We start from the raw sequence: 26745 nt of genomic DNA on the forward strand, positions 1-26745 counted from the left end.
GGCCCTGGAGGAGGGAGATGAACCAGCACAGAACCACACCGCCCACCCCCAACTCCCTGAGCCGCCCCAAAAGGATACCATGGTCAATGGTATTGAAAGCCACTGAGAGGTCAAGAAAAGCCAGGATGGATGCACTCCCTCCATCCCGCTCCCGCCAGAGATCATCCATAAGTGCAACCAATGCAGTGTCTGTCCCATATCCCAGCCTGAAACCTGACTGAAAGGGGTCTAGATAATCCATTTCATCCAGAATCCTCTGGAGTTGCAACGCCACCACTTTCTCAACCACCTTCTCCAAAAAGGGAAGGTGGGAGACAGGACGAAAATTGTCCAGCTGAGTAGGGTCCAGTGATGGTTTCTTGAGGAGGGGGTGCACCAGTGCCTCCTTAAAGGCAGCTGGAACGACCCCCTGTCTCAGGGAAGTATTAACCATCGCCTGGACCCAACCACATGTCACCTCCTGCGCTGCCTTCACCAGCCAGGAGGGGCATGGGGCTAGATAACATGTGGCATTTACAGTCCGGAGGATCCTGTCCACTTCCTCAGGCCCAACAGGATCAAACTGTTCCCAGATAACTCTTACCTAATCAGCTGTCACAAAGTATTTCAGATTTGCTAAAGATATGTGATGTCTACAGAATTTCTACAATCTATTAAAGGAAGTTAGCTGATGGGGAGAAAAAAATGAAATTTCTTTGGCAAGGTTTGTTAACAAATCCATTCTGATATCTGATAATTATTGCATTTTTTTTCTGAGTTCCTTATAGATAGATCTCTTTATAGTCTCCTTCTCAGATACCAGTTTTGTACTGCCTTTTTCCCTTTTTGTAGAAAGGGACAATATTTGCTGTCCTTCAGACTTCACTAGTTCTCCAGAACATCTCAAGAATAGTAAGTGGTTGGCTAGACAACTAGTTAGTTCCTTTGCATTTCATTTCATCCTGGATACTCATTCAAAATAAAGAGATACTCCCTGATTATGTTTCTATCAGTGCTAAGGTTCCATTCTGCCTCTTTAGTCTACTCTTCAATATTTCCTGGTGCAATATGAACTTTTTAATTGGAGAATACTGAGCCCAAAAAAGTTGATCAGGAACTACCATCATCCTGGAGGGGAAGTATTGAGTGGTGTACCCCGGAGCTATGTTCTCAGCCAAGGTCTCTTCAACATCTTTATATTGACTGGAATGCAAAAGTGTTTTCAAATTTTTATATGGTACAAGCTTTGGAACTGAGATCTATTTTATAATTGTAATCAAAATAATTCCAAATTATTTTGACAGGCTTGAACACTCAGCCAAATACCACAGGATGATATTCAACTATGATAAGTGTAAGATCTTGTATCTGGTGGGAAAATCAAAAGCACAGGCATAGGATTAGAGAGGCCTGGCTTGAGAGAAGTATCAAGGATCACTCCTGGAGAACCAGCTGACCCTGTGCAAGCAATGTAATACAGCCACTCAAAAAGCCAGTGGATAATCTTGGGCTGCATTAACAAAAACATAGCATCAAGATCACGGGACATAATACTTCTACATATACTCCTTAGTCCACATTTGAAAATGGGTGTCTAGTTCTGGGTGCCACACTTAAAATGGACATAGAGAAGCTGGAGTAGGTTCAGAGAAGAGTAAGCCAGAGAAACGTAGTGGTTAAAATATTGGATCAGGAATGGGAAGCTGGTTCTTAAACATTTAGCAGCATGCCAATGGATATAAATCTAATAAAGATGATCAAGGTGGTAAGAGGGCTGGAAGTTGCTCCTGCGAGGATCAATTAAAAGAGCTGGACGTATTTAATTTGCAACAGAGAAGCAAGGTGATGTTGAATCATGCTGTGCAGCTGCAGTTGTATCATCTGTCCATAGAAGCCAACACAGATGCTAGTTCTGCTCAGATGGTGCTTGGTTTTTGTTGTTTTTAAAAGTATTTCATACTCAAGTTGTGGAGATAAAATAGGTACAGGAATTGACCTGTAATGTCTGCTCAGTGCTTCAGTATTGAAAGCACACAGTTCCTGTTTTTGTTCCAAAGTTTTTGAGGTATTCTGAGTGAGTCAGTACAGTGCATGGATGTTTAGGTTGGTAAGATGCAGGCCAGAGGTACTCTCTAGATTAGAGTTCCTACCTTGCATAGAATAGCATGAGCATACTTGGGGTAAAACTGGGGCTTGATGATGCGTATTGGCATACTGGTGAAAACATGCCAAATTGACTAGTATTGTGTCTTTACCATTAGCAGGGAATGTGCTTGTGGTGCTGGTATGACTAAGACTGGTAACGGACTATATATATTATATAAGCTTTTGAACAATAAGAGATCATTTTCACTGTTTGAAACGTTGCTGACTGAATGATTTCAGCGATCTCCCACGTTGCGACTAGCTGGTGGTACAGTGAAGCCATCAAGTGGCCATTTTTAATGTCAAAAGATGCATGAAGTATTGTTCCATCTATGATACTTCTTTTGCCACTTATCTCTTTAGTATTGATCATGAACTTGCATGGACTTTCTGAGACTCTTTATCTTTCAGAGTTTACCCACTAAATTCAAGCTTCACATCCTATTTTTGAAAACTTCAGTTTTATGGACCTAATGGCTGTGCATTTTTTCTGCTTCAAATGTGATGTATCTCTTCTCCCCCCAAAATTACAAAAAAATATGCAAAACATTCTAGAATGCCTTGTCCTAATATGTAACCTTAGGTGCAGAATGTGACTTAGGCAACAGAAATTGCTAATTTTCCAGATAAGGAAAAATGTGTAAATGGTTCCAGAGAAGAGGATTTTTAAAATCCCCACCTGTTCAAATGGGGCAGAGTGCTCTTTTTTTGTCTGATAGGGGTTGCAGGGATGTGCTTGGCCAACCAAACATCTGGAAGCTGCTGGCTGGCTTGGACTAGGATCATTCTGGGTAGAGTTTTGAAAGGGTCAGCAATGGTGGATTCTATTCCCCCAAAGCTTTAGCTATGTTCCATTCAGTTTTTAAAGTCATACCATTCTCTTTGTTGCTTCTTCTTAGAATGCAAAGAGCTGAATACCCCTAGATAGCACATACTTCTGTAACATTTTCAATGGAGTTTCCTTCTGTCCCTCCAAACAGTTCATAGATTTCTATATACATATACATCCCAAATGGGAAGGAAAAATACTGCTTCCCCCTCCATTGAAAAAATAGCTGAACAAGTTAGACTGATCATACAAATGATACTGCTTTGCTACACATTTGATCATACAGTTTCTGCCCACCCACCAGCAAGCACATCAACATTTGATGTCTTTGGCTTCTAGTTCATATGAGATATAAACACTATCTACAGTTGCTGTGTGCTCCAATGTAATATCTGAAGCCATAAGAATACTACTATAATACCACAGCCTTGCACTTAATGTGCTTGGCATTCATTCATGTTTCTACTTTGTTTGGCAAAACCATTAGAAATGTATTTTTTGCTTGGGCTATTCAGACCCATGTTAGAAAATACTATCCACACTTCTAAGTATCACCAGGAGATCTTTTTTGCCTATAGTATCTTGAAATCTCAAAGTCATCTCTGTTTTGTTGCAAAGAAAAATGTGTTTAAGCTGCATATGCGCTTGATTTGACCACTCTGTGTCTGCCTGCATGAATGCAATCCATTTTAGAAATCATTTGAAAACAGTATTTTCAGGATCTGTATGAATCTCTTTCATAGAAGTAGTGCACTGAAATAGAGAAAAGGGAAATGGATAAAGATTATGGAATAGAATCAGTTTGTAGGTATTTTTCTGTTTGAGTTTAGGTAGAATATCAAGTGACCATTGGTAATGATGTCAGCAATACTGATTTAATATAATAAAGCCTTTTTTTCCCACAGTGGGTAAACCTCATAAATGTAACTACTGTGGACGAAGCTACAAACAGCGCAGTTCTTTGGAGGAACACAAGGAACGCTGTCATAACTACCTTCAGAATGTCAGCATAGAGGCTGCGGGGCAAGTGATAAGTCATCATGGTGAGTGGAAACCAATGCAGACCTTGCTTTTGCTCCTACTTGCAATATACAAGAAAGAAATGAATATGTACAGAAGTAGGCTCATGTTACTTAAAATGACCCAAACTTTAATTAAACCCCACCCCTAAAAAATGTAGCATTATAAAGTCCCCCTTCAGTTTCCATAAATACTGTTTTCACCATATTCTTGATAACATATTGCCATAGCAGATGTGGTAGGGGCAGCCTGCTGTTCAAATGGGGCATTATAAAGGGCATTGTGAGATCGATGATGTTGGCAGCTGTTGTGAACGGACCTGAAAAATATTCTACAAGGAAGCATTTGGATAAAGGTGACCTTGCCTGAGATGCCGGTGAAGTTTTAAAAGCAAATTGAAAGAAACACAAATACCATTCAATGTAATTATTTAAAACATGAATACAAGAGGCCCTCACAACTGTATATTTTCACTGCTTAGCGTAGTGTAGAATAGCATAGTGTAGTATAGGAAGCCTTCTGAGGACATTCTCATCAGTTCACCTGTACATGATCCATTAAAAGTGGGATCGGTAACTCACCTTTCCAGAAGGCCATCTAATGAGAGGCATAGAGACATCACTGGAAGTAAAATGTGGGGGACTTTTTTGTTTTTTCAGCATTTCAAGGGTTGGGATATAAAGGAGTTTTTTAGAGGGCAAACTGCTCCTGTTCTTACCCTTAATTTTGAAGGGAACCCCCCCCCAAAAAACAGAAAATTCATAGAACAAAAATCAAGTGCAATTTGGGGGGCTGCAAATGACCAAATGCAGCTGTTAGCTGCAGGTTCCACCCATTCACATTGAAGAACAGGTATCTTACCCAGCAGATTTCTTCCCCATCTATAGACCCAGTACCCTACTGTGATGCCCAGAGTGGTCTGCGCTTCCTAGGAGAGGAAGCGATGAGTTCACCAATTCCACTTTAAAGCCTCAAGTGCCACTTGTCACATTGTTCCAACAGGTATTCCATTCCTTTGGAGCTACTTTAGAGATGCTCCGGGGAGAAGGGAATTAGCCCAAATCACCTTCTCCCTCTGATTTGCAGAAGCTTTAAAAAGATGAAAGAGCCTTCCGTGTAGGGGAGAAAACTACTGGGAACCATTCCTCACCTCCATTTGAACATAATGCAGAATAATTACCAGAATTTAGTGACATCTAATTAGGCAAACTTTGTTAGTGTCTTTGTAAATTATAAGAAGGAGGAAGGCATCACTTGGCCAATTTGGACATCGTGGCAAACTGTACAGTTAACAAAAAGCAGGAAGAGAGGGAGGAAATCTGCATGCAAGAGGGAAGGAGGACTGCAGTTGCTTTGCCAGGCTATGGCCTCATTTTTGACCTGAGCCATTGCAGTAAATGTTTTAACTTAATAGCAGTCCAGTCTCTCTGCCTTTTGATCTTCTTCAGTCATGCAGTAGAGTTGAAAGCAGGTGACTGGTCTGCTGCATTGTTAGAAAAGAAAAACTCTCCCTCCCTCCCTCCCTCCCTCCCTCCCACACACACACACACACACCATCTTTTTCTCACATGAGCATCTAAAAGAATGGGAACCATCTGTGGCCAGGAACATGTAATCTGGAATATTACAACAACAAAGCCCCCCTCATATGTGACTTGATCATGGAAGAGGGGGCAGACCTGTCGTGTATTACCGAAACCTGTCTGGGCCCTGAAGGAGGAGTAGCTTTGTCAGAGATATGCCCTGTCGGGTTTTGGGTGTGGCACCAGCCGAGATGCTGGGGCAGGGGAGGAGGGGTGGCAGTTGTCATCAGAGAGTCTCTAGTGGCCTTCAGGGGCCCGGCTCCACAAGCAGCTGGTTGTGACCCTGTTCTTCACGTTGGGTGCCCAAGAGCAGTTGGGAGTGTTGCTGCTGTACCAGCCTCCCTGTTGTATGGCAACCTCCCTGCCTGAGCTCCTGGAGGCCATCTCGGGGTTGGCGGTGGAGTTCCCCAGGCTTGTGGTGCTGGGGGACTTCAATCTGCCATCCCTGGGGCGTGCCTCAGAGGTAGCTCAGGAGTTCATGGCCACCATGGCGGCCATGGGCCTGACTCAGATTATTCAGGACCCAACTCGAGACAGTGGCCTCACACCAGACTTAGTTTTCTTGTCAGAGCAGTGGCAATGAGATCTGAGGGGAGAGTTACAGCTGTCCCCACTGTCATAGTCAGACCACGCCCTGGTGGCCCTGAGTTTCTCTTATGCCACTCCCCTCGGCAGGGAGGCAGGACCTGTTTGATCGGTCTGCCCCCAGGGACTAATGGACCCAATGGGGTTTCAGAGGAAGCTGGGGGTTATACCTGAGGACTTGCTGCATGGTCCAGCAGAGGCCGTGGCCACCTCCTGGAACAGGGAGGCCGCTGGGGCCTTGGACAGGATCATACCTGAGCGGCCTCTCTTATCCCATCGGACCCGATACTCCCTGTGGTTCACGAAGGAGCTGAGGGGTCTGAAGAGGATTAAGAGACACCTAGAGCGCCGCTGAAGAAGGACGAAGACTGAACCCGACCGGACACAAGCTAGAGCCGCAATTAAGGCCTACCTTGTGGCGGTAAGAGTGGCGAAACGTCAGTACTTCTCCACTCTCATTGCATCTGCAGAATGCCGCCCAGCGGCCCTGTTTAGGATCACCCAATCCCTGTTGGGGAAAGGGGGTCTGGAAAATCATCTACAGGGCCGTGCTGAGGAGTTTTCGGAGCATCTGCAGGATAAAATCGCTCAGATTCATGCTAAGCTGAGACAGGGTCTCAGGAGATGCCTGGGGAATGTACTTACCCAGTTATCTGGGAACAGTTTGATCCTGTTGGGCCTGAGGAAGCGGACAAGATCCTCTGGACTGTAAATGCCACCACCTGTCAATTAGATCCATGTCCCCCCTGGCTAGTAAAGGCAGCCTGGGAGGTGACGTATGGTTGGGCCCAGTTCATGGTAAATACATCCTTGCAGGAGGGGGTGTTTCCGGTGGCCTTTAAGGAGGTGCTGGTGTGCCCCCTCTTCAAGAAACCATCACTGGACCCTACTGTACAGGATAATTTTCGTCGAGTATTCCACCTCCCCTTTATGGGGAAGGTGGTTGAGAAGGTGGTGGCATTGCAACTCCAGAGGATCTTGGATGAAGCAGATTATCTGGACTCCTTTCAGTCAGGTTTCAGGCCCGGATATGGAACAGAAACAGCATTGGTTGCACTTATGGTCGATCTCTGGCGGGAGCGGGATGGAGGCAGTGCATCCATCCTGGCTCTCCTTGACCTCTCAGGGGCTTTCAATACCATCAACCATGGTATCCTTTTGGGTCGGCTCAGGGAGTTGGGGGTGGGTGGCGTAGTTTTGCGCTGGTTCACCTCCTTCATCCAGGGCCGATCCCAGTCGGTGTTAATAGGGGAGGAGAGATCAGGCTCACGGCCCCTCCTTTGTGGGGTGCCGCATGGTTCAGTACTCTCTCCTCTCCTTTTTAATATCTACATGAAACCACTGGGTGAGATCATCCGTCTCCACGGGATGAGGTATCATCAATATGCTGATGATACTCAGCTATATATTTCCCTCCCTGGGGGAAGTAAGTGATTCTGTTGCTGCCCTTTCCAGGTGCCTGGGGGCTGTGGGGGTCTGGATGGGGAACAACAGGCTTCAGCTGAACCCTGGTAAGATGGAATGGCTGTGGGTTAACGGCCCCTCTGCTCCAAGGAACTTTCCATCTTTAGTGCTGGATGGGGTTGCACTGCCCCAGACAGACCTGGTCCGTAACTTGGGGGTCCTTGTGGACTCACGACTCCTGCTCGAAGAGCAGGTGACAGTTGTGGCCAGAAGGGCCTTTGCGCAACTTTGTGTTGTGCGCCAGTTACACCCCTTCCTGGAGAAAGAGGCCCTTCGAACGGTCACTCATGCCCTGGTCATCTCCCATATAGACTACTGTAATGCACTCTACATGGGGCTACCCTTGAAGAGTATCCGGAAGCTACAGCTGGTCCAAAATGCAACTGCGTGGATGATTTTAGGTGCTTCAAGATCAGCACATATAACTCCGCTGCTCTGTGAGCTGCATTGGGTGCCAGTTTGCTTCCGGGTCCAGTTCAAGGTGTTGGTTATCCCCATGCCCTACAGGGACTGTCTCACCCCCGTCACATCAACCCGTCCCACCTGGTCATGCAGAGAGGGCATGCTACGGACCCCATCTGCAAGAGAATTCCATCTGGCCGGGTCCAGGAGGTGAGCCTTCTCTGCAGCAGCTCCCGCCCTTTGGAACATCCTTCCCCCAGAAATACAGTTAGCCCCCTCTCTTCTGGACTTCAGAACACAGCTGAAAACCTGGTTTTGTCACCATGCTTGGAGTGGGGAGAGGAAGAGCCATTCCTAGGGCTGGTTAGTTCCCTAGCCCTGCAGGGACCAGCCTTATCCCTTATGGGCTGAATTGATCTGTGCTTATTTGGATTTTATTGTATTTTATATTGTATTTTATATCTATTAGCATTATTTATAATTTTACTGAATTTTAAATTGTTTTACTGTGAACTGCCCAGGGTCCCCCATGTGGGGGAGATGGGTGGTGATAAAAAGATGATAAATAAATAAATAAATAAATAAATAAAATATGAGTGAGTCAGGTCAGGCGTGGTCAATGACTGAAATAAAATGCCTGACTGAGTCAGGCCAGGTAGGCTTGTAAGGCTACTTTGATTTTGATGGATAAGCAGTACTGATTTTTTGCCCAGAATTCAACTCTTTCTGCTTCCCATGTCATGTTTTGTATACTTTTTCTGGCTTTCAGGGTCCTGTGAGTGTGGTTTCTAGGCTTCTTGAGTATTGTGCCTCCATCTAGAGTTCATTTGTACAACAGTAAATTATATCTGGAAGTAACACCTTTGCTTTGAAAGTTCTTTTCTCTCATCTCTGATGGGTGGGAAATGGTTCCACTTTGGTGATGGTTTTTGCAAACTTGGAATTATATCTATAGTTTCTGACAGTATTCTCAGTCATGGCTTCTCTTTTGTTGAGGTTTCTAGTCAACCCCTTTTCATGATGGCTTTTAGTGATTCAGAGTACTTCTTGCCTGAAAATGTTTGTGCCTGTACGTCTTGCTAGTCTTTTATAGGCTACTATTTATTGCGTCCATTACAAGTGACAAATTTCTTCATTTGTCTACTTCAAGTTATTTAAGGATTATTTTTTTAAATGTTGGATTGGGGGGGTGCATGCAAATAACAATGCTTATTTGAATAAATACTTAAACAATACAAAGTAATATAATCCTCAGGAACAGTGTCCTATTGCTTCAAGCTTTTGTTCCAGTAACAATTGCCTGGGTTTCTCTGCTGGCTGACCCAGTTCTGATTTGGACCATCGTACTGGAGCATAGTCAGTACTCTCCATTGCAAGAAATGATTGGCTGGCCTGCCTAATTTAAATTTGGAGATCAGGGCAAGGGAAGTGTGAGAAATATTTCAACATTCTTTGTGGTCAAACATAGCTATGGTATGTCTTTGTAATAGATGAAAAGCACAGAAGCAATGAACCTGTAGATCCCGTACTGTGAAGAACCTATTTAAATATTTACATACTAGGATGATAATATTGTTATTTTCTCTGTGCTTTACTGTTTCACTTAATTATTCTCAGTGAACTTTCACAGTGAATAACAGTATGAATTGTATAAAGTTATCCAAAGAGTAGATACAAAATTAAAAATCTAAAAGGGAGGTCCTATGCATATTTACTTCATTGAGCATAAGCCCCTTGAACACAGGGAACTTTCTTTCAAGCCAGTATTTTGAAGAAAAACATTTACACAAATATCAAATAATTGTTGGTACCTCAATAGTTTTGACTTAAATTACAAGGAAAAAGATTTATAATTCAATATTTTAGCACCTGTATATCAGTCATCTTGAAAGTAAACATGAGCTCTTGTTTATACTTCCATTTACTGGCAGTTGGATTCCCATAGTAAATGGGAGTTCATTGTGTATGTTTCAGCAAAAGATTTCTGAACAAATAGTAACAAGGAAATAATTGACATAGCAAATGGGATTTTAACATTTATATCTTCTTCCTTGGCAGCCCACATATAAAGTAGTTGTAAATAAATTCAGTTGTATCATTTCTGTGAACTGGAGGTTTTACCAAAATCTTTTACTGTAAAAGAGGACACTACCACCACCACCACTAAGCTACAGACACATATTGTAGGTTTATCCTAAATCAGCATATTTCAAGCACACCTACTGCAGGTCATTCATAAACACCTAATTAAAAAAAGTAAGAGAGCAAAGGGATATGCCTCCAGAAAAAGAAAAACCATACAAACAGAACAAAATGTTGCAGTGGCTTACCAGCCTGGGAAAATAGCCAATTTTTCAGTGCCTTCTGGAACAGAGTGGGAGCAAAGTGGATCTCTGGAGGATGCTAGTCCAGATGGCAGGTGCCATGACACAAAGCACACTTCTGGGCTCCCACTAATGGCACTGTTTAGTAGAAGGGAGCTAAAGTGCATGCACTCTGTCAGTTTTTAACAGAGAAGAAAAACTATCGGAGAGAGGCAGTCCCTCAAATAACCAGGCTGCATGCCATGAAGGGCTTATGGGTTGTAGCCAACTGGCAACCAGTGCAGCTTGTGGAGCAGTGGTATCACATTGGCATACCTTGGTGTCACATGGGCATATCTCCTCCTTACTGACCATGCTGAAACATTTGAGAGCAGCTGTTGCTTCCAAGTAGTTGAAAGCCAAGGGCAGCCCAGTGTAGAGCACATTGCAATAATCCATTCCATATAACGGAACACCCCATCATATAAAAGTATCTGCAGAAAGTGATCTGACATGGGCAACATCATCTCAGTCATCTCAGGGGCAGGTCATCTGCATAGTTCATTTTCATGCTTCTTCAGAGAGTGCAAGTGGTGGCACCAATAGGCACGATAATGGTTTGGGAGTAATGGCTTTGATAGTTTGAAACTGATTAAATCAGAGGAAAGAGCGTTCATTTATGCTTACCGTGTTCAAGATGAGGCTTTTGATAGACAGTCAACATTGCATGTAATTTATGAGGGTCCAAATTACATTGATGAGTGTCTTCTCCCATATTTTTCCAACTATCTTCCATCTGGTTATTATTGCAGAAAATCCATTAAGAAAGGAAATAGCAAAAATGCAACACATTCTCTTTGCAAATGTGGATAGAAAAGGTATGATTGCGGCTCAGGAGGAGGAGTTATTCCTGTGAAAGATGGATCGTATTTTCAAGACATCCCTCTTTTCTTTACTGTTATTTCTGCTTTCAGAACCCTTCTGTCTCTTTTATGGCAAGTCCAATAAGGAATCGTGCATTGTGCAAGTCTATAGGGAAAATCTAGCTGTGAACTTTTCTTGCCTGAAATTGGTTGTGAAGCTATGTAGTTTGAGTTACTTGGTAAAACACAGCAGTAAAAGTGACTACATTTAAGATTAGCCATTTCCAATGAAATTGATGGGATTATCGCTTAATCTCTATTTATTTGGAACTTGGCTTTGCTTCAAATCCTGTAGTCATGGGCTACAAGTATTTTTGATGGGTTTTTTAATGGTGGAATAGCACAAATCATAAAAATGAAGTCAGCATGTTTTCTAACTCCTATGAAATTGTTAAGATTTTTGAAATAAACTAGACTGAGTTGTCAGATTAGATCCAGCTATAAAACAGATTTGTGACTGAGCATTCTCAAGTGAAATCAATGGAATACAGACCGATCTGCAGCCATATTAACTTGGTTAGCTGCACTCTACTTGTCCTGTCCAGATGGCATTCTAAAAAAAATATCTCCAAAATGTTTGGAATTCTTATGGTTCAAAAATTGAAAACACACAAAACATGATAGTAACTTGTTTGTTGAAATACCTGCTTCAAAATCTCATATGATTCCTGAGGGCTGTGGAGTACGGGAAGGCAACAACATTGACCCAATCAAATATCATGAAATATAGAAAAAAGGAAAGCACCTCATCAGGGTGAAATACAGGAAGCTGCAATTTTTGTAATTTACAGAAGAATTTTTAGCACTAGAACCTCTGTTTCTGAAAACATCTTTACTTTTAGAAAAACTAAGATTTTGTAAATCTTAAAAAGATAACTGGTTAAAATCATCTTTAAAAGCCAAAGTGATATTTGTGGGAAGAGAGATAATATACCTAATTGGTATTTGGTTAAGACAAAAGAGTAGCGAGGTAAAATAATACAGTATAATAATTTGAGAGCACTGAAGACCGTGGTTTGGCCAAAGACCTGCTAGTACTTCTCTAGATGGCTATATCTATGAGTCATGGTGGGAAAGAAAAATTGCAAAGGAGCTATGGGGACTTAGGATTGATTTCTTACTCAGCCAATTCCAAATAGAACTAAATATACATATTTTCTTAGCATATAAATTAGTTATTTCCCTTAATGTCTTTCTAGAAACCTATTGCTTTACGTGCAATTCATACTTTGCTGCTGTCTGCTTAGCTCAAGAGTGTTTTTGGCTGAATGCATTTACTTTCTATGACTTTCACAGAGGCATGGGAATGCTGTAGAATAATCAGAACATGGAATAATCAGAACATGGAATGGTCATAAATATAACTGAAAGAATTTGTAGACACTAAATAATAGCATTCATCATCATCATCATCATCATCAGTGGTGGTAGTAGTATACTTGTATATACAAAAGTGATGGGCATTGGTTTGGGATGCTAGCAAGTTCAGTTCCCAAACTAGTCCATCCCAAGGGCTTACAATTAGCAATTCTAACTCCTTAAATTCAATAAGACTAAACTGGTTTGGGAGAGCCAGTTTGGTGCAGTGATTAAGGCATCAGGCTAGAAACTGGGAGACTGTGAGTTCTAGTCCCGCCTTAGGCACAAAGCCAGCTGGTTGACCCTGGGTCAGTCACTTCTCTCAGCCCTAGGAAGCAGGCAAGGGCAAGCCACTTCCAAAAAACCTTGCCAAGAAAACTGCAGGGACTAGTCCAGGAAATCGTTGTTGTTTATTCATTCAGTCGCTTCCGACTCTTCGTGACTTCATGGACCACCCCACACCGGAGCTTCCTGTCAGTCGTCAACACCCCCAGCCTTTGTTAGGACAGAATGGCATATTCCATTTTTTTATTTTTACATAAATATAATCAAGCCTGGCTTGATCAGCTCATACAGAGAGCATCCCAGTTTCTTTCTCTCCCATTTGGATCATTATATCATGGACATCTTTTTCTCCTTGGATGTAACAGTGGCTAGGAAAGGCAAATAGGAAATTTAAAATGGCATCTAACATTTAAATCATTCCCTCATTCCTTTTTCATGTCTGTTTGAAGCCTCCCTGAGTTGCTTTTCTTTCCAAAACAAAAACACTAAAATAGACTAGAACATTGTTCATGCATTCCATATATTTGTTTACCTTTTAAGTTAAACCTGGATATTTACCCCACCCTTTTTATTGATTTAAATTCAGCAATAATGGAATAGGCAGGATTGCAACTTGATCTTTATAAAAATATGGTCAGATAATTACATAGTTACCTTGAAAGAGTTTACATCTTGAAGACCAAATAAATTACATCCTATGGTATTGAAGGAACTTGGTGATGATCTGGCTGGATCCTTATGTTTTGGGGTTGTTGTTTTTTTTTTTGAGAAATCCCAGTGAACAGGTAAAATGCCAGATGACTGGAAGAGAGCAAAGGTGGCCCTTATATTAAAAAAAAATGGAGGGGGGAGGTTCCACCAAATTACAGATCATTTAGTCTTATAGTGTTACCAGAAAGATTCTAAATCATAAATTAACTGGTCTATAAGCCTCATAAAAATCATGCAGTGATTCCTAGATGTTAATCTCTATTTGTCAAAAAGAAATCTTGCCTAACGTTATTTCATTTTTGATAAAATAAGTTCCTTAATTAATTGTCTAATTGCTGTAATAATAATATATTTTGATTACAGCAAAACATTTCATAAACAACTTCCATGATTTTGTGATTTGCAAACTAGTTACATATAGGCTGGATAGCATCTCTTTTGGATGGACCTTCCACTGGCCTGAAAAATGTACTCAGAGACTGGTTATCAAACTGGAGTGTTGTATCAAGTACTGATAGTCTTCAGCATTTTTATTAATGACTTGGATGACGGAAAGAAAGGAATCTATATCAAGTCTGCACACGATCCACATTTTGGCTAGGATAGCTTATACTCTGGAAGAGAAAAAAAATCAGAATGATGTTGATAAGTTAGGAAAAAGTAGTTTCTGCCCAATTAGACAGAGTGGGCAGATTGACTCTCCATGTCCCGTCAATCAAATAACATTGCTTGATTGCACCCTGGGAGTAGCTTTCTTTGTCATGATGCCTCCCTTCTGGAATAAAGATTCATATAACCTCCACCTTGATTATCTTTAAAAAGTCTTTGAAATCTGTCTTTTTCCCCAGGCCTTGGGTTAGGATAGAAGCCCCTTTAGGATTTAGTTAGCTGAATGTTTTCCTCTGGGACTCACATTGTTCTTTTCTCTCTCTTTCTCTCTCTCTCTCTCTCAGTTTCTGTTGCTCTTAATGTTTTGGGCATTTGATTGATTGATTGATTGATTTATGGCCCCAAACCAATCATAAAAGTAAAGTACAAAAATACGGTGAATAAAAGAAAAAATAAAATTGTAGAAAATTACATGGAATAGTTAATAATATGAAGAAGGCACCAGATGGTTTCTAAAACCCTTGGCTATTGATAGGAATTTTACAACCTTCTTAGAGGTTTCTGAGAATTGATCACATGAAAGAAGAGCAGTAATCTAATAATCACAAAAACAGTTAAATCCACTGAGAATTGGAGCTTTGAGATTTGATCACCATTGGGTATATAATGGGCATTTTAATAGTCCACATGATGCAAGTTCAACATCTGAGTATGGGCAAGTGTGGCTTTCCTAGGAAGGTTCAGTAAGTTTACCACTGATTGTCCACTTAATCAGAGACTTAAAACACTTCCTAGAGAATATCAAGACCTTCATTTTGGAGAAGTTAATTTCAAGGTACTCTCTAGCACAATAAAGCAATTAAACGTTAAGACGTATTCCGAGGCCTACTTGAGTAACAGACAAAATGACTGCATCATCAACATAAAGAAGAATACAAATGAGACAAGGGATGGAGGATAGAATTCTGGCTTGGCAAAAACCTCAATGATGTCATTAATATAAAAGTTAATAATAGGGCAAAGATACAGCCTAATTGAACACCTTGCAAGAAGCGATAGGTTCAGTTAAGTTGCCTAGGTGGTTACCCTTGACTTGGATGGTAGTGCCTTGATGTAGTTGAAGGAGACATCACTCAGTCAAAGGGACAGCTGATTTCCTCCAGAGTCTTTTCCAAGCTGTTGGATCAAAGGCTACCCTTCAACCTATAAAAGCAACATAAAGGACACATTTGAGCGAGTTATAATATTCTCAGTGAGATGATGTAATATAACACATTGGTCCATGGTCGAATGACCAGACCTAAAGCCCACCTTCTCTGGGGCCAACTTGTTCCCAAAGGACATCCAGTCCAAGAGTTTGTAATATAAAAATACTATGGCAAATAATTTTGCTGATTATAGTAAAATACTAACTGGTGGTAATTTGCAGGATCATTTTTATCATCTTTTATATATATTAAAAGCATGATGGAATTAAGCCAATCATTAGGGATATACAAGGAGTTATTCATAGCTGTGTAAAGAGGGAGCGAGCACAAATGCCTACCAAGATCAGGGAGATGTCAAGCATCAAGATCTTATTCATGTGTTGGTGGTTTAAGATGGATGGCTTACATGTTTTTAAAAACTTAAGACAGAGACTACTTAAGACACAGAATAATATGCCTTTGGAAATATTGCAGATTATTTCAGAAGCTTATTTCAAACATTCTGAAGAATTATGTTGGACCAACCCACTAATGTTAGCCAATAAAAAGGGTTTTATCATGATAATGGAGACCATGTTATTAGAACAATTTTGTTGATCTAGCTTTGATTTCCCTAACTCTTCTGCTCTTAGTTTGGTACTTTGAATTTATCTTGTCAGCCTTAGAGAATGCATAACTAGATCAAACAAGTAAAAATACAGTGAAAGATAAAGTTACTATAATTTAATCCTGTCCCAAGTCAATAATCTGAGGAGAGACTACTGTTGCAAAACTAGGAAAGGACAGCTGTTGAAACTGGCTGTACCTCCAACCCAGACCATTCAGGAAACTGTTCAAAATAGCCTGTGGGGCAGATCTTGAACATCGCATTCTCCTCTTGGAGGACCGCCACAACTCACTTGCTTTCCTCAGATGTGGTAGACAGTCCATCCTACTGCTGTTGCCATAGTAAGATTTGATCATCAATCCAGTTGGTTTCCACACCTCTTGGGTGTTGCCTGAAGGAGCAAAGTGTTTGTACAGAATAAATATTCTACAAAGGCATTCAAGAGAAAGTATAGGAATGGGATGATGAGCAGAACCTGCTGGTATCAGCTCCCCACACCCACCCCTTCCACTCCTGGATCTGTTCTGAGAATGGGGATACAAACATTTTCTTTTTTATCCTGGAAAGAAAAGATGATATACCTGCAGTCTCTCTTTCTTCTCCTGCAATAACCTCCCTTCTCTCCATGCCTTGACTCGGATTGTATCAATTAAGCCTTCACTTTTTAATCTTCACAGAATAGGATTGCTTAGGCAGCCCAGGACTCTCAGCTTTCCTCAGTTGGCGAGAGCAACACTTTGGCATCATGCTGGATTATGAGAAAAGCAGAGCCATTTTAGAAATAAAATACAGAAACCAAGCTATCCACTAACACAGAAGGCTATTTCTCTTTTTATTAGCTTTGCCTTTGATAATAAAGTTAGTAGTATTTTGAAATGTTGCTATTATAATATGTTTCATATGCAGGCTATTTAACTTTTTATTGGTTCATGAGAATTAACATGTTGAAGAATAATGCATATTGTTATCTAAAAGTCTTGCAGATTCTTGGCTTGTGCAATGACTTAGAGAAACATATCCTCACATCTGCAATCACCATCCAGTGATAACATTCCTAAATCGTCCTCTTCCCTGCCTTTTTGCTAGGAGAAGCGGTGCAATGCTTTCCCACACCCTCATATTTCTTCCTTCAGATGTGAGTTCAGACCATGGAAGGAAAGACACAGCCCAGGGTGTCCCCAGCCAAAGGAGGGGATCATTACTGAATAACGCTTAAATCTCCCTCGTGCTTTTAATGGCACATGTTGATAAATTATAGTTTGCAAAGTTTACCATGTTGATCATTTTATTTATTAATTAAACGTTTCTTGGAAGTGTAGTTAGATCTGTCTGATCTGGCTTTTTGGTTTTATGTAGTCTCTACTATGGAAGATTGTAAGGAGCAAGAAGCTGGGATGGACAGCAATGTTACTCTGGTGCCTTTTGAAAGACCTGCTGTGATAGAGAAGCTGACAAGCAACATGGGAAAGCGTAAAAGCTCCACCCCACAGAAGTTTGTGGGTAAGCTTCAGATGAGCACTTTTGTCCTTTGTAGCCAAAAGGGTAGCTTATGATTAAATCCTAAACGCTTGAATGTTGCCATTGGCATTTTCAGTATGGGCATACATAAGCTGGGGCAGGGGACAGGTGGGGGAGATGAGGTAAAGCAAGAAGGTCTAGCAAAGTACAACAGTAATAGCATCAGTGCTGTGCAATATGATCTGTAGCCCCCAGGAACTGAGGAAAACCAAGCATTCACTTTATAATAAAAAAGCATGATTTTAGTTCTTAGGAGTACGTGCAAGCTTGAAAATCTGGCGGTAAGAAAGTATGACAGATTGTTCAGAGCTTCATGAGTAAAATAGAACATTTGTTACATTATATCAGAAGGGATTTCTTTAAATCAGAATTCTTATTTAACACTCTTACTCTACCCTCTGCTATGTTATATAATGCTATTTAAAACAGATATACCGTTGAAAGAGTATTTTTCTTTACCTAAACCACAATAGAAGTATTCTAATCTAAGTGTCATTGGTATTAAGTGGGCTTGCCTTGTAAATGTTGGTTTCTCTTACTACAAGATCAGGGTGTGGGAAGTCTGTGAGTACATGGACAGGAAGTGAGGTACAGCTGGTATTTCTGTATCGTCCTGTGAAGGGATTGAAGCAGTGGGGGGACCAAAAAGGAAATCCAGCTGGGTGAATTGAATGCATGTTGCAGAGTAAATGGAAAACTGGCAGGATAGCTGAATTTTTAAACTCTCAGTGGACACAAAAACAATGGAGTAAGACAACCTGAGGACACTCTGAAGCTTAGATGAAATCCGGAAGGGTCCTAGGTAGGGAGAGTAAGGCTGCTGCAGATTCAGAAGCAGCTGTGCGGGGCCCCAGCAGGCTTTGGGCTAGCTTGGAGTTTCTCCACTTGGGCCCTGGGTTTGCTCTAGGAATCCCTCATCCCACCCTAGACCATGGATGTTGGTAATGTAATTAAGGAGTTTTAGAAGGTTGCAAGCAATCCTAGCATTCACTTTAAGGATTTATATCATCCCTAGTGATCAAAAGATCTCCTGGGTGGCCAGTAAAATAAATAAAAACTCAAATGGGCCGTTGTTGACAAAAAGTGTTTCTTCTTTCCTTGCTGAAAGAGGTATATTTCATAAGAAAGTTAAGCATATTCAACCTGGTCCTTTTTTTAAATGGTGTTGGACTGTGATTCTAGAATTCATTGGCATGTAATAAATAAATATATTGGCAATAATCCTCATAGTTAATGAATTTATGTGTCTTTTCAGTGTATGGCTAATCACATATTAATTTGTATAACATCTGTAAAGAGAGATGTTTCTTCTCTTTGTGGATGGGATGATAGTTCGAGCAAAGAGCACCACAAAAGACAGAAGTTCTGCCTTTTCAGAGAGAAGCACCACACTCCAGCATAGAGAAAGCTGGAAGCCTATGCCTTTCCAACCTACAGATTGACCTTTACTCTCAGATGAAACTGAAGATAGCATTGCAATCATACAATTGAAATTTCAGGGAAAGGGAGTGAAAATGTCATGCTTCAGAGAAAAGCTGAAACAAAAAACTAAAACCTGGAGTTCAAAATATAATCCTCTAGAATCTGAGGAAATAAAATAGCTCTTCACCCAGTGTCATAATAACTACTGTAACTTCATATCCAATGAATAAGTATACATTTCTTCAGATTATGTATTAAAATTAACTATAGCTTTATGAGTATATATCTTATGTAGTTAAACATTTAGATGGAGGTGAAGAAGTAGCTATGTAAGCATATTTCTTACCAAAATACCAGTGAGATATTGGGAGTCTATCAGTTTTTAATTATAAATGTAGTTTTTAAAGGTCTGTCTCCACTCTGGGATGGGCAAGAGATGTGATAGAGGTCCTGACCTAGTGCCTTAGGGTGTGGATGGAAACAGAGTTAGACTGAATCCTGCCACAGCTGTGGATTTGTGTCCAGAGACTGTCCATATTTGACTCTTGACGGGGTAGTGCTTCCCCAGATGGAGGTCGCCCACAGCTTGGAGGTCCTGGACTCCTGGATCCTGTTTGAACAGCAAGTGGAGATTGTGGTCATGAGGGCCTTTGGACAGTTACATCATATGCAGCAGCTGAGGACCTTCCTGAATCAGGGGGCTTTACTTATAGTCACTCAAGGCCTTGGCATTTATTTATTTATTTATATTTCAAATTTAGTCACCGCCCATCTTACTCAGAGAGCAACTCTGGGCTGTTTATAATTTCACAGCTGAATTACTGCAATACACTGTACATGGGGCTGACCTTGAAGACCATCCAAAAGCTTCACCTGGTGCACTGTGCAGTGGTTCAGGGAATTATGGGTAGGTCCCCTGAGGTTCACCCCTTTAATTGCATTACTACAGGAGTTGCAACAGCTGCCAGTTAGTTTCTGGATACAATTCAAGCCCTGCATGGCTTAGGCCTTGGTTATCACCATGATCACTTTCTCCACATTGAATCTGCCTCTCCAGTAAGATCTGGGACAGCAGGCTTGCTGAGGATTCAGGGACCTCAGATTCAAGTCTTCTTACTGATAAATTCTCTCCTTTGGAACATCTTATCCCCAGATATCCAGACCACACCCATCCTTATTACATTTCCATAGAGCTGTAAAAAGATGGCTCTTCAGAAACGTATTTTGAGATGAGTAAGATCAGGCTACCCCAACTGGTGGCATTAATAACTGTAAACATCTGAGAGTCTCTGCAAATGGAGGGACATATAAGTCCCATTCATTCCTTCATTCATTCCTTCATTCATTCATTCATAGATAAATAGATAGACAGATAAATTTTTTACAGGAAAATCAATAGTGCGATATTATATACGTCTTCTAAAAATATTTTTTTCTTTTTATACAAAAAAAAAAAAATGGCAGGTAAGATAATGTAAGGCATATCATACATATATAATCACCCAGCATATATTGATTTTTTTTTAAAGTAATTAAACCTTGATGATTCAAAATAATATTCATCAGTCTTTCCATTGCATCAATGGAGTGTCAGTTCATAATCAAGAAATGAGCAGTTATCTATAATCGAAGACTGTAAATCATTCCATCATTGAATAATTATCTTCTTTGCTGTTGCCAATTCATGAAACCACCATCATTCTTTGTAGAGCTGCATATCATTGAAAAAGGAGCATGCAAGTCTGTTCCAGATGCTGTTTCATCAAGTTTATATAAAAATATGGATAAAACAAAATACTTTCCTTGTGTAAATTGTTATGTGGATGTCCACACATTACTGTATAGACGTATAAAAAGTTTAATACTCTTTTTTCCCCAACATTAAAGAATTGGAGAGTAGGATTATGAAATCATATGAAAACAGAACCATGTAATATTACAGAGTAAAACCATAAAAGCAAAATAACAAACACAGCCATGCAGATATCTCTACTTCACAAGCTGCATTGATTAGCAGAAGGCTTCCAAGTACAATTCAAGGTGTTGACTATCATCTATAGAGCCATTTGTGGTTTAGGGCCTTGATATTTACAGGGCTGCCTGTTTCTAACTATTTCTCCCCATCCTATAATATTTGGCAAGGTCAGCATGCTCTGAGTCCCTTTAAAAAAAGTGTCACTTAATGCAACCCTGGAGCTATGCCTTCTCTGTGATTCAGAATGGTGATTCAGAATAGCATTCCACCAAGTTCCATATGGCCCCAACCCTTTAGAAAAGGTTTTAAAATGTGGCTTTTCTAGCAGGCCCTGGAGAAGAGCAACTTGTGAAGCCGCTTAAATGTTATGGTGTTCTAAATCTTTTGAATTTCCACAGTGCAGTTTCTTGTTTTCGTCTCTCTTACTTTATTTTTTATTATGTGTAGAATTAGGCAGCCTTACAAATAGAATAAATCAAACAATGACAAGTGAGCTTCAGATCTCCAGAAGACAGCCTATAGTGACTTCTTATATCTTTTATTTATATTTATATTTATATTTATATTTATATTTATATTTATAGTTATAGTTATATTTATATTTATATTTATATTTATATTTATATTTATATTTATATTTATATTTATATTTATATCTATCTATCTATCTATCTATCTATCTATCTATCTATCTATCTATCTATCTCCCCCTTTTTCATTTGTTAAAAACAGTCCCAGACCTCCCATGTAGAGGCTAAACAGAAGGAGGAAGAAAATTGAGTCCTCTGGAGCAAAAGTGTCCTACTACCACTCTCTGGTAGCAATCCTGTAAATAAGAACAGAATTACTGAAACACAGTGCTTCCAGTTCCCTACTCACAGGGCTAGTCCACCAAGGTACCATTTTCAGTGGTTTCCAAGTTAATATTCCTCCCATCTTTCACTTAGCAAAGAATATTAGGGCAACCAAGGCTGTATCAAGGCTGTATCAGTGATGCACACAGTCTGAAGTCAAATGAAATTTGTCTAGGTTATAAGCTTCCTCCATTACTTTCAATTACATTGTCCTATAAAAGAGAATTTGCAATTGGATTATCATTGTTCAAGATTTAGGGTCTAGAGGCTATACCACTACTTTTTTCATACTGGAAGGCATGTTATCCTCCCCTTAGAAGGCATTAATTCCTTTCCAGTCCCACCAGTTTGAACCTTCCTGATAGATCTTGCCATGATAATAAGCAAGGATTGAGAGAACAGGTAGTTGCCCTAACCACTGCCCACAACTTACCTAATTCACAGATTTTACCAAGAGTCTTGAGAACTGGCTGGTATGCAAAGACATGCAAGTAAATAAGTAATTGCACTAGCTGATATTGGTCCCGCAAATTCTGACAGCCATAATCTCTAGATTCTGCAATAACTGTGGCATCTAATTTGGCATGGATGACGAACACATTAAATCTCAAATTACATCATGGTGTTTTATTAACCAATGGATAACCAGCTGAATCTGTCCCTAAACAAGCTTTAAATTTCTTCACCAACACTGCTACCACCACGTGAAAGTAACCTGTACTAGCTTACTTTCAGAAGAATAAAATTTACTCTGTCTACATTCTAGCTGAGTACAGGCTTATTTCATCATCCAGAATGCATGAAAAAACTAAGGAGCATTCTGAATGCTCTGTAGTTAGAGATGGTGCTCTGGAGTAATAATTTTAATCAGTAGCCCATCTCATCTCCCCATTCTATTATGTGACCATGGTCTTGACTGAATTGTCAGCCATGTTGACTGGAAAATCACCCAAGGCATTCAAGAATCCTAAACAAAGAATCATAAATCTCTGGAGGCAGACCATTGTAATAGGTGCCAGTCATTGCCAATTCATATCTTACTAGGGAGTAATCCATCAATGTCAAATGAGTGGTCTTCTCTCCACCAGTCCACAATAACCCAAAAGCCAAATTGAGAAAGTGAGCTGTAATATATGTTATCTCTATAATTGATATAGACAGTTCCAGAGTTATCGTGATAGTTATAATATCCTGAGTTGGACCTGATAGTAATACTGAAATCCCCCAAGATCTTTGGATCCATAGACTGACTCTGCCAACTCAAATGAGGATATGAGTAGAGAGTAAGCAATAAATATTGATATTCCATTCAAGCTTTTGCAGCTATTACCAGAAGAAATACGTGTGTCTGTATTTGTGTGTGCATGTGGTGTATGTTTTGGATTTTTAGTAAGAATTATGGCATTTTGTGATGAGTGAAGTCTTACAACTCCTCTCCTCCTGCTTCTCAGACCTATGCTGCCGCTACATTGAGTACCTGTTTGGGACAGTGCAGAGTCAGACTTTGCTCCTCCTTCAGTCATGCACACCTGATCCAGCTCCTTCATCCATGATCATAACGGGGTTGAGTGTTGTTTTATTGTTGTGAGAGTGAAGGTCAGCATGACCAACCAAAAGTCACCAATAGGAGAAAGGGAAAAGTTATAACCATCTGGATCCTCTGCTTCTCTGTTGACACAATCCTTTTACTATCTCATTCTTTCTACTCTTCTAACCTCATTCTTTAGGCTTCTTAAAGCCTAAACTTCAAATGCTGGCCTTATTTTATTTTACTTTATTTATTTATCATATTTCTTTACTGCCCATCTCATATTGCAACGACTCTTGCCCTTCTTCCCTGACTTCTGATTTGCTCAGATGGACAGGATATATGGCCTTATACGGACAGATTGGATCATGATCGAAAATGGCTGAGCATATTTCTGAAATTGGTAATGTCCCTACCTTGAATGAACTATCTGTAGTGAACATGGGAAGAAGCATGATTTGTGAGCCACACATTTCTCACTTCTGATTTATGATATTTCTGAAAAGATTAAGTGATTCTAATAAATTTTGTCATCTGTGCATACATAATGCCCATGTTGTTTTATATGGTTGTTTATTCTCAAATGAAGCAACAATGTTTAGAAACTAAAGTAGGATGTCTCATTTTTCTTCATTTCAGTTTTGCTTCAATGTCTGAGGGCTCCACATCTTACAGAGATTTTCACTTAATATATTTTAGAAAAAAGATACATGAATTTTACCTCTGTGCATATGTAAACTTTGTGTTCACTGGATTATTTGAAAATAGCAATCCAATTATGTCACTGTTTAGAAATATTGTAAATATTGTAAATCAGTGTGTATTTCTGTATCCATAAATGTGAAGTGAGAACACATCAACAGAGCAAAGTTAAGTATACAAATTGTTGGTATTTACCAGTTTATGGAGCTGCTACATTGGTCTATGGGTTGTGAAATATAAAAGTTAAATAAATCAAGAATGTTAAAATGAAAATCTGAAGAAAATGGTTTTTTTATATTTATATTCCATTTTTGCTAATTTAGCAAATACTTCACATTCTGCCAAAAGTGGCAATCCCTTGCACAATTAGTGGCTGGTAAATTGCATGGAATATAGTTTCTTTCTGCGTAAACATTTCTGGGATGGTTTTTAAGTAGCAAAAATTTATGTATCAGTTTCTGCCAATGGATTTGCAATGTTCATCTATCATTTCTTATTATATTAGTGATATTTTTTCTTCTTCCTGTTTTTCTCATGTAGGTGAAAAGCTCATGAGATATAGTTATCCAGATATTCATTTTGACCCAAACTTATCATATGAGAGAGATGCTGAGCTGATGCAAACTCACATGATGGACCAAGCAATCACCAATGCAATCTCTTACCTTGGAGCAGAGGGACTTCACCCATTGATGCAGCACACACCAAGCACAATTGCTGATGTGGCACCTGTCCTAAGTTCAGCTTATGCTCAGGTCTACAACCCTAACAGGATAGAAAGACCGGTGAGCAGAGAAACCTCTGACAGCAATGAAAATAATGTGGACGGCCCTCTCTCCCTCATCAGACCAAAGAGTCATCCCCAAGAAAGAGAGGCCTCACCTAGCAATAGCTGCCTCGATTCCTGTGACTCAGAGAGCAGCCATGAAGACCACCAGTCCTTCCAAGGAAACCTTGCCTTAAATCCCAAACAAAAGCAAAGCCCAGCTTACATGAAGGATGACTCCAAGGCTTTGGAGGTCAGTAAAGCATCAAAGGGCTCTTTAAAGGATATCTATAAGGTCTTCAATGGAGAAGGAGAGCAGATAAGGGCATTTATGTGTGAACACTGTCGAATTCTTTTCCTAGACCATGTCATGTACACCATTCATATGGGGTGTCATGGCTACCGGGACCCCTTAGAATGCAACATTTGTGGCTACCGGAGTCAGGACCGATATGAGTTCTCTTCCCACACTGTCCGAGGAGAACATACATTCCACTAAGCCTTCTTTTCCAAAGGGGACACTGAAGTAGAAAAACAAACACTGCACATGAAGAAATACTGCACTTGCAAGCCCACTTTTCCTCAGATGTCGACACAGCTTTTCTCATTGGTTCTGTTTTCCTTGCGGCTATTTTTAATTATTGTTATTTTTGTTGTTGCTCTGTTTTGGGGATCCAGTCTCACGTTACCACCAGTGGTGAGGTGAGAAGGAAGGAAAGGAGGGACCAGAGCGTAGTTTGGCTTATTGTTTTTGCTATGAAAACAGACGTTTCCCTTTCATAGTGGAAAGTGAAAGGGAATTCATTTCTGTCACAGTTTTTCCTATAGCTTTTCAAATATCTTGGGTACTGCTGAACTCCACAAGGTGCTCTGACATCTTAGCAAATTGCCATTTTGGGGGAGAATGATAATTTCAAAGGTATAAAGCCCTTTTAAATATGTAGCTAAAGTTTTGTTCAGGTTGGGAGAGGAGATTCTTATTTTGCAAAATTTCTAGCAAAAGGGGTATGTGTAGGGGCAGGGAGAGGTTTAGCTTAAGACTAACCTATATTCTAGAGATTTAGGAGCACAAATAAATATCAAGTTTGCTCAGAAGTTATTTCCTGAGGTGAGGTACTTTCTTACATGGTATTGTTTGTCTGGAATGTAAGGGAATTATTTATATCTAAATACTAAATCACATAACTGAGATTTGATTTTACACATGATGTGACATCATCCAGGAAATTTGAAAAGATAAAATGTTATTTTATTTATCCCAATATGCACTTTTAAAAAGGAAAGAGAACTAATTTCTAGGATGCTCTTATGTCATTAACATTCATTTCCCAGCTTCCTGTGGGCCTTAAATGATGGCCTTGTGTATTTTTTTTAAGTTGTTTAGGTGACTTGGAGTCTACGTATGTTTACTCAAAAGTAAGCTTCACTTAGTTCAGAAGGGGTTTATTTCCTAGTAAAGATTCTTAGTTTAGAAATACAGATATCATTATTTATGTAGCTGCTTTAGAATCTCAAATATGCTCATCACAAATGCATTTGAACTATGAAATACTTATATTTTTCATTTTATTTTCTGTAGTGTGAAGCATTAAGAATCTGAGTAAACTAAGACCTTCAGTTAGGAGATCTGTATCCTGAATCAGCTGGCTAGAGCTGCCGTAGTGATTGAGACAGCCTACAAATTGATAAATAAAATAATTTATACAAGGATGTGCAGAGACTGTTAGAGCTGTTTCACAAATGCCATTTCTTCTACACGCATGCAGGGGAATAAATATACATTTTGTGCAAAAATATATTTTCCCCTTCTAGGTACATATTTAAAATTGCAGCATGTAGAACCTTCCAAATGTATAAATAGTAAACACTCTTGTGAGATGCAGAGGGCCTGTAGTTCTTTAATTGTTTCTGAACTGTAATTCCCAAGCATCTTTCACCATGTTGGCAACTGAGGGTCAGCCACATTTG

The 26745-nt window shown here is 40.0% G+C and overlaps 1 protein-coding gene across 2 annotated transcripts in view; it reads left to right on the top strand.

The window, feature by feature from the left end:
- The window catches only part of IKZF2 (IKAROS family zinc finger 2), a 119954-nt gene extending 93511 nt beyond the window's left edge, over positions 1-26443 (top strand). Inside the window, exons 6-8 of one of the 2 annotated variants that reach the window (XM_063317913.1) lie at positions 3859-3996; positions 17369-17512; positions 24552-26443. In XM_063317913.1, the coding sequence (XP_063173983.1) occupies positions 3859-3996; positions 17369-17512; positions 24552-25276 (1007 nt within the window). In that variant the 3' untranslated portion in view covers positions 25277-26443. The remainder of the gene's footprint in view (positions 1-3858; positions 3997-17368; positions 17513-24551) is intronic. The other variant, XM_063317914.1, reaches the window with a different exon arrangement.
- Positions 26444-26745: the final 302 nt, after the last annotated feature.

This window comes from Candoia aspera, chromosome 1 (assembly GCF_035149785.1).
Source record: "Candoia aspera isolate rCanAsp1 chromosome 1, rCanAsp1.hap2, whole genome shotgun sequence".
NCBI lineage: Eukaryota > Metazoa > Chordata > Lepidosauria > Squamata > Boidae > Candoia > Candoia aspera.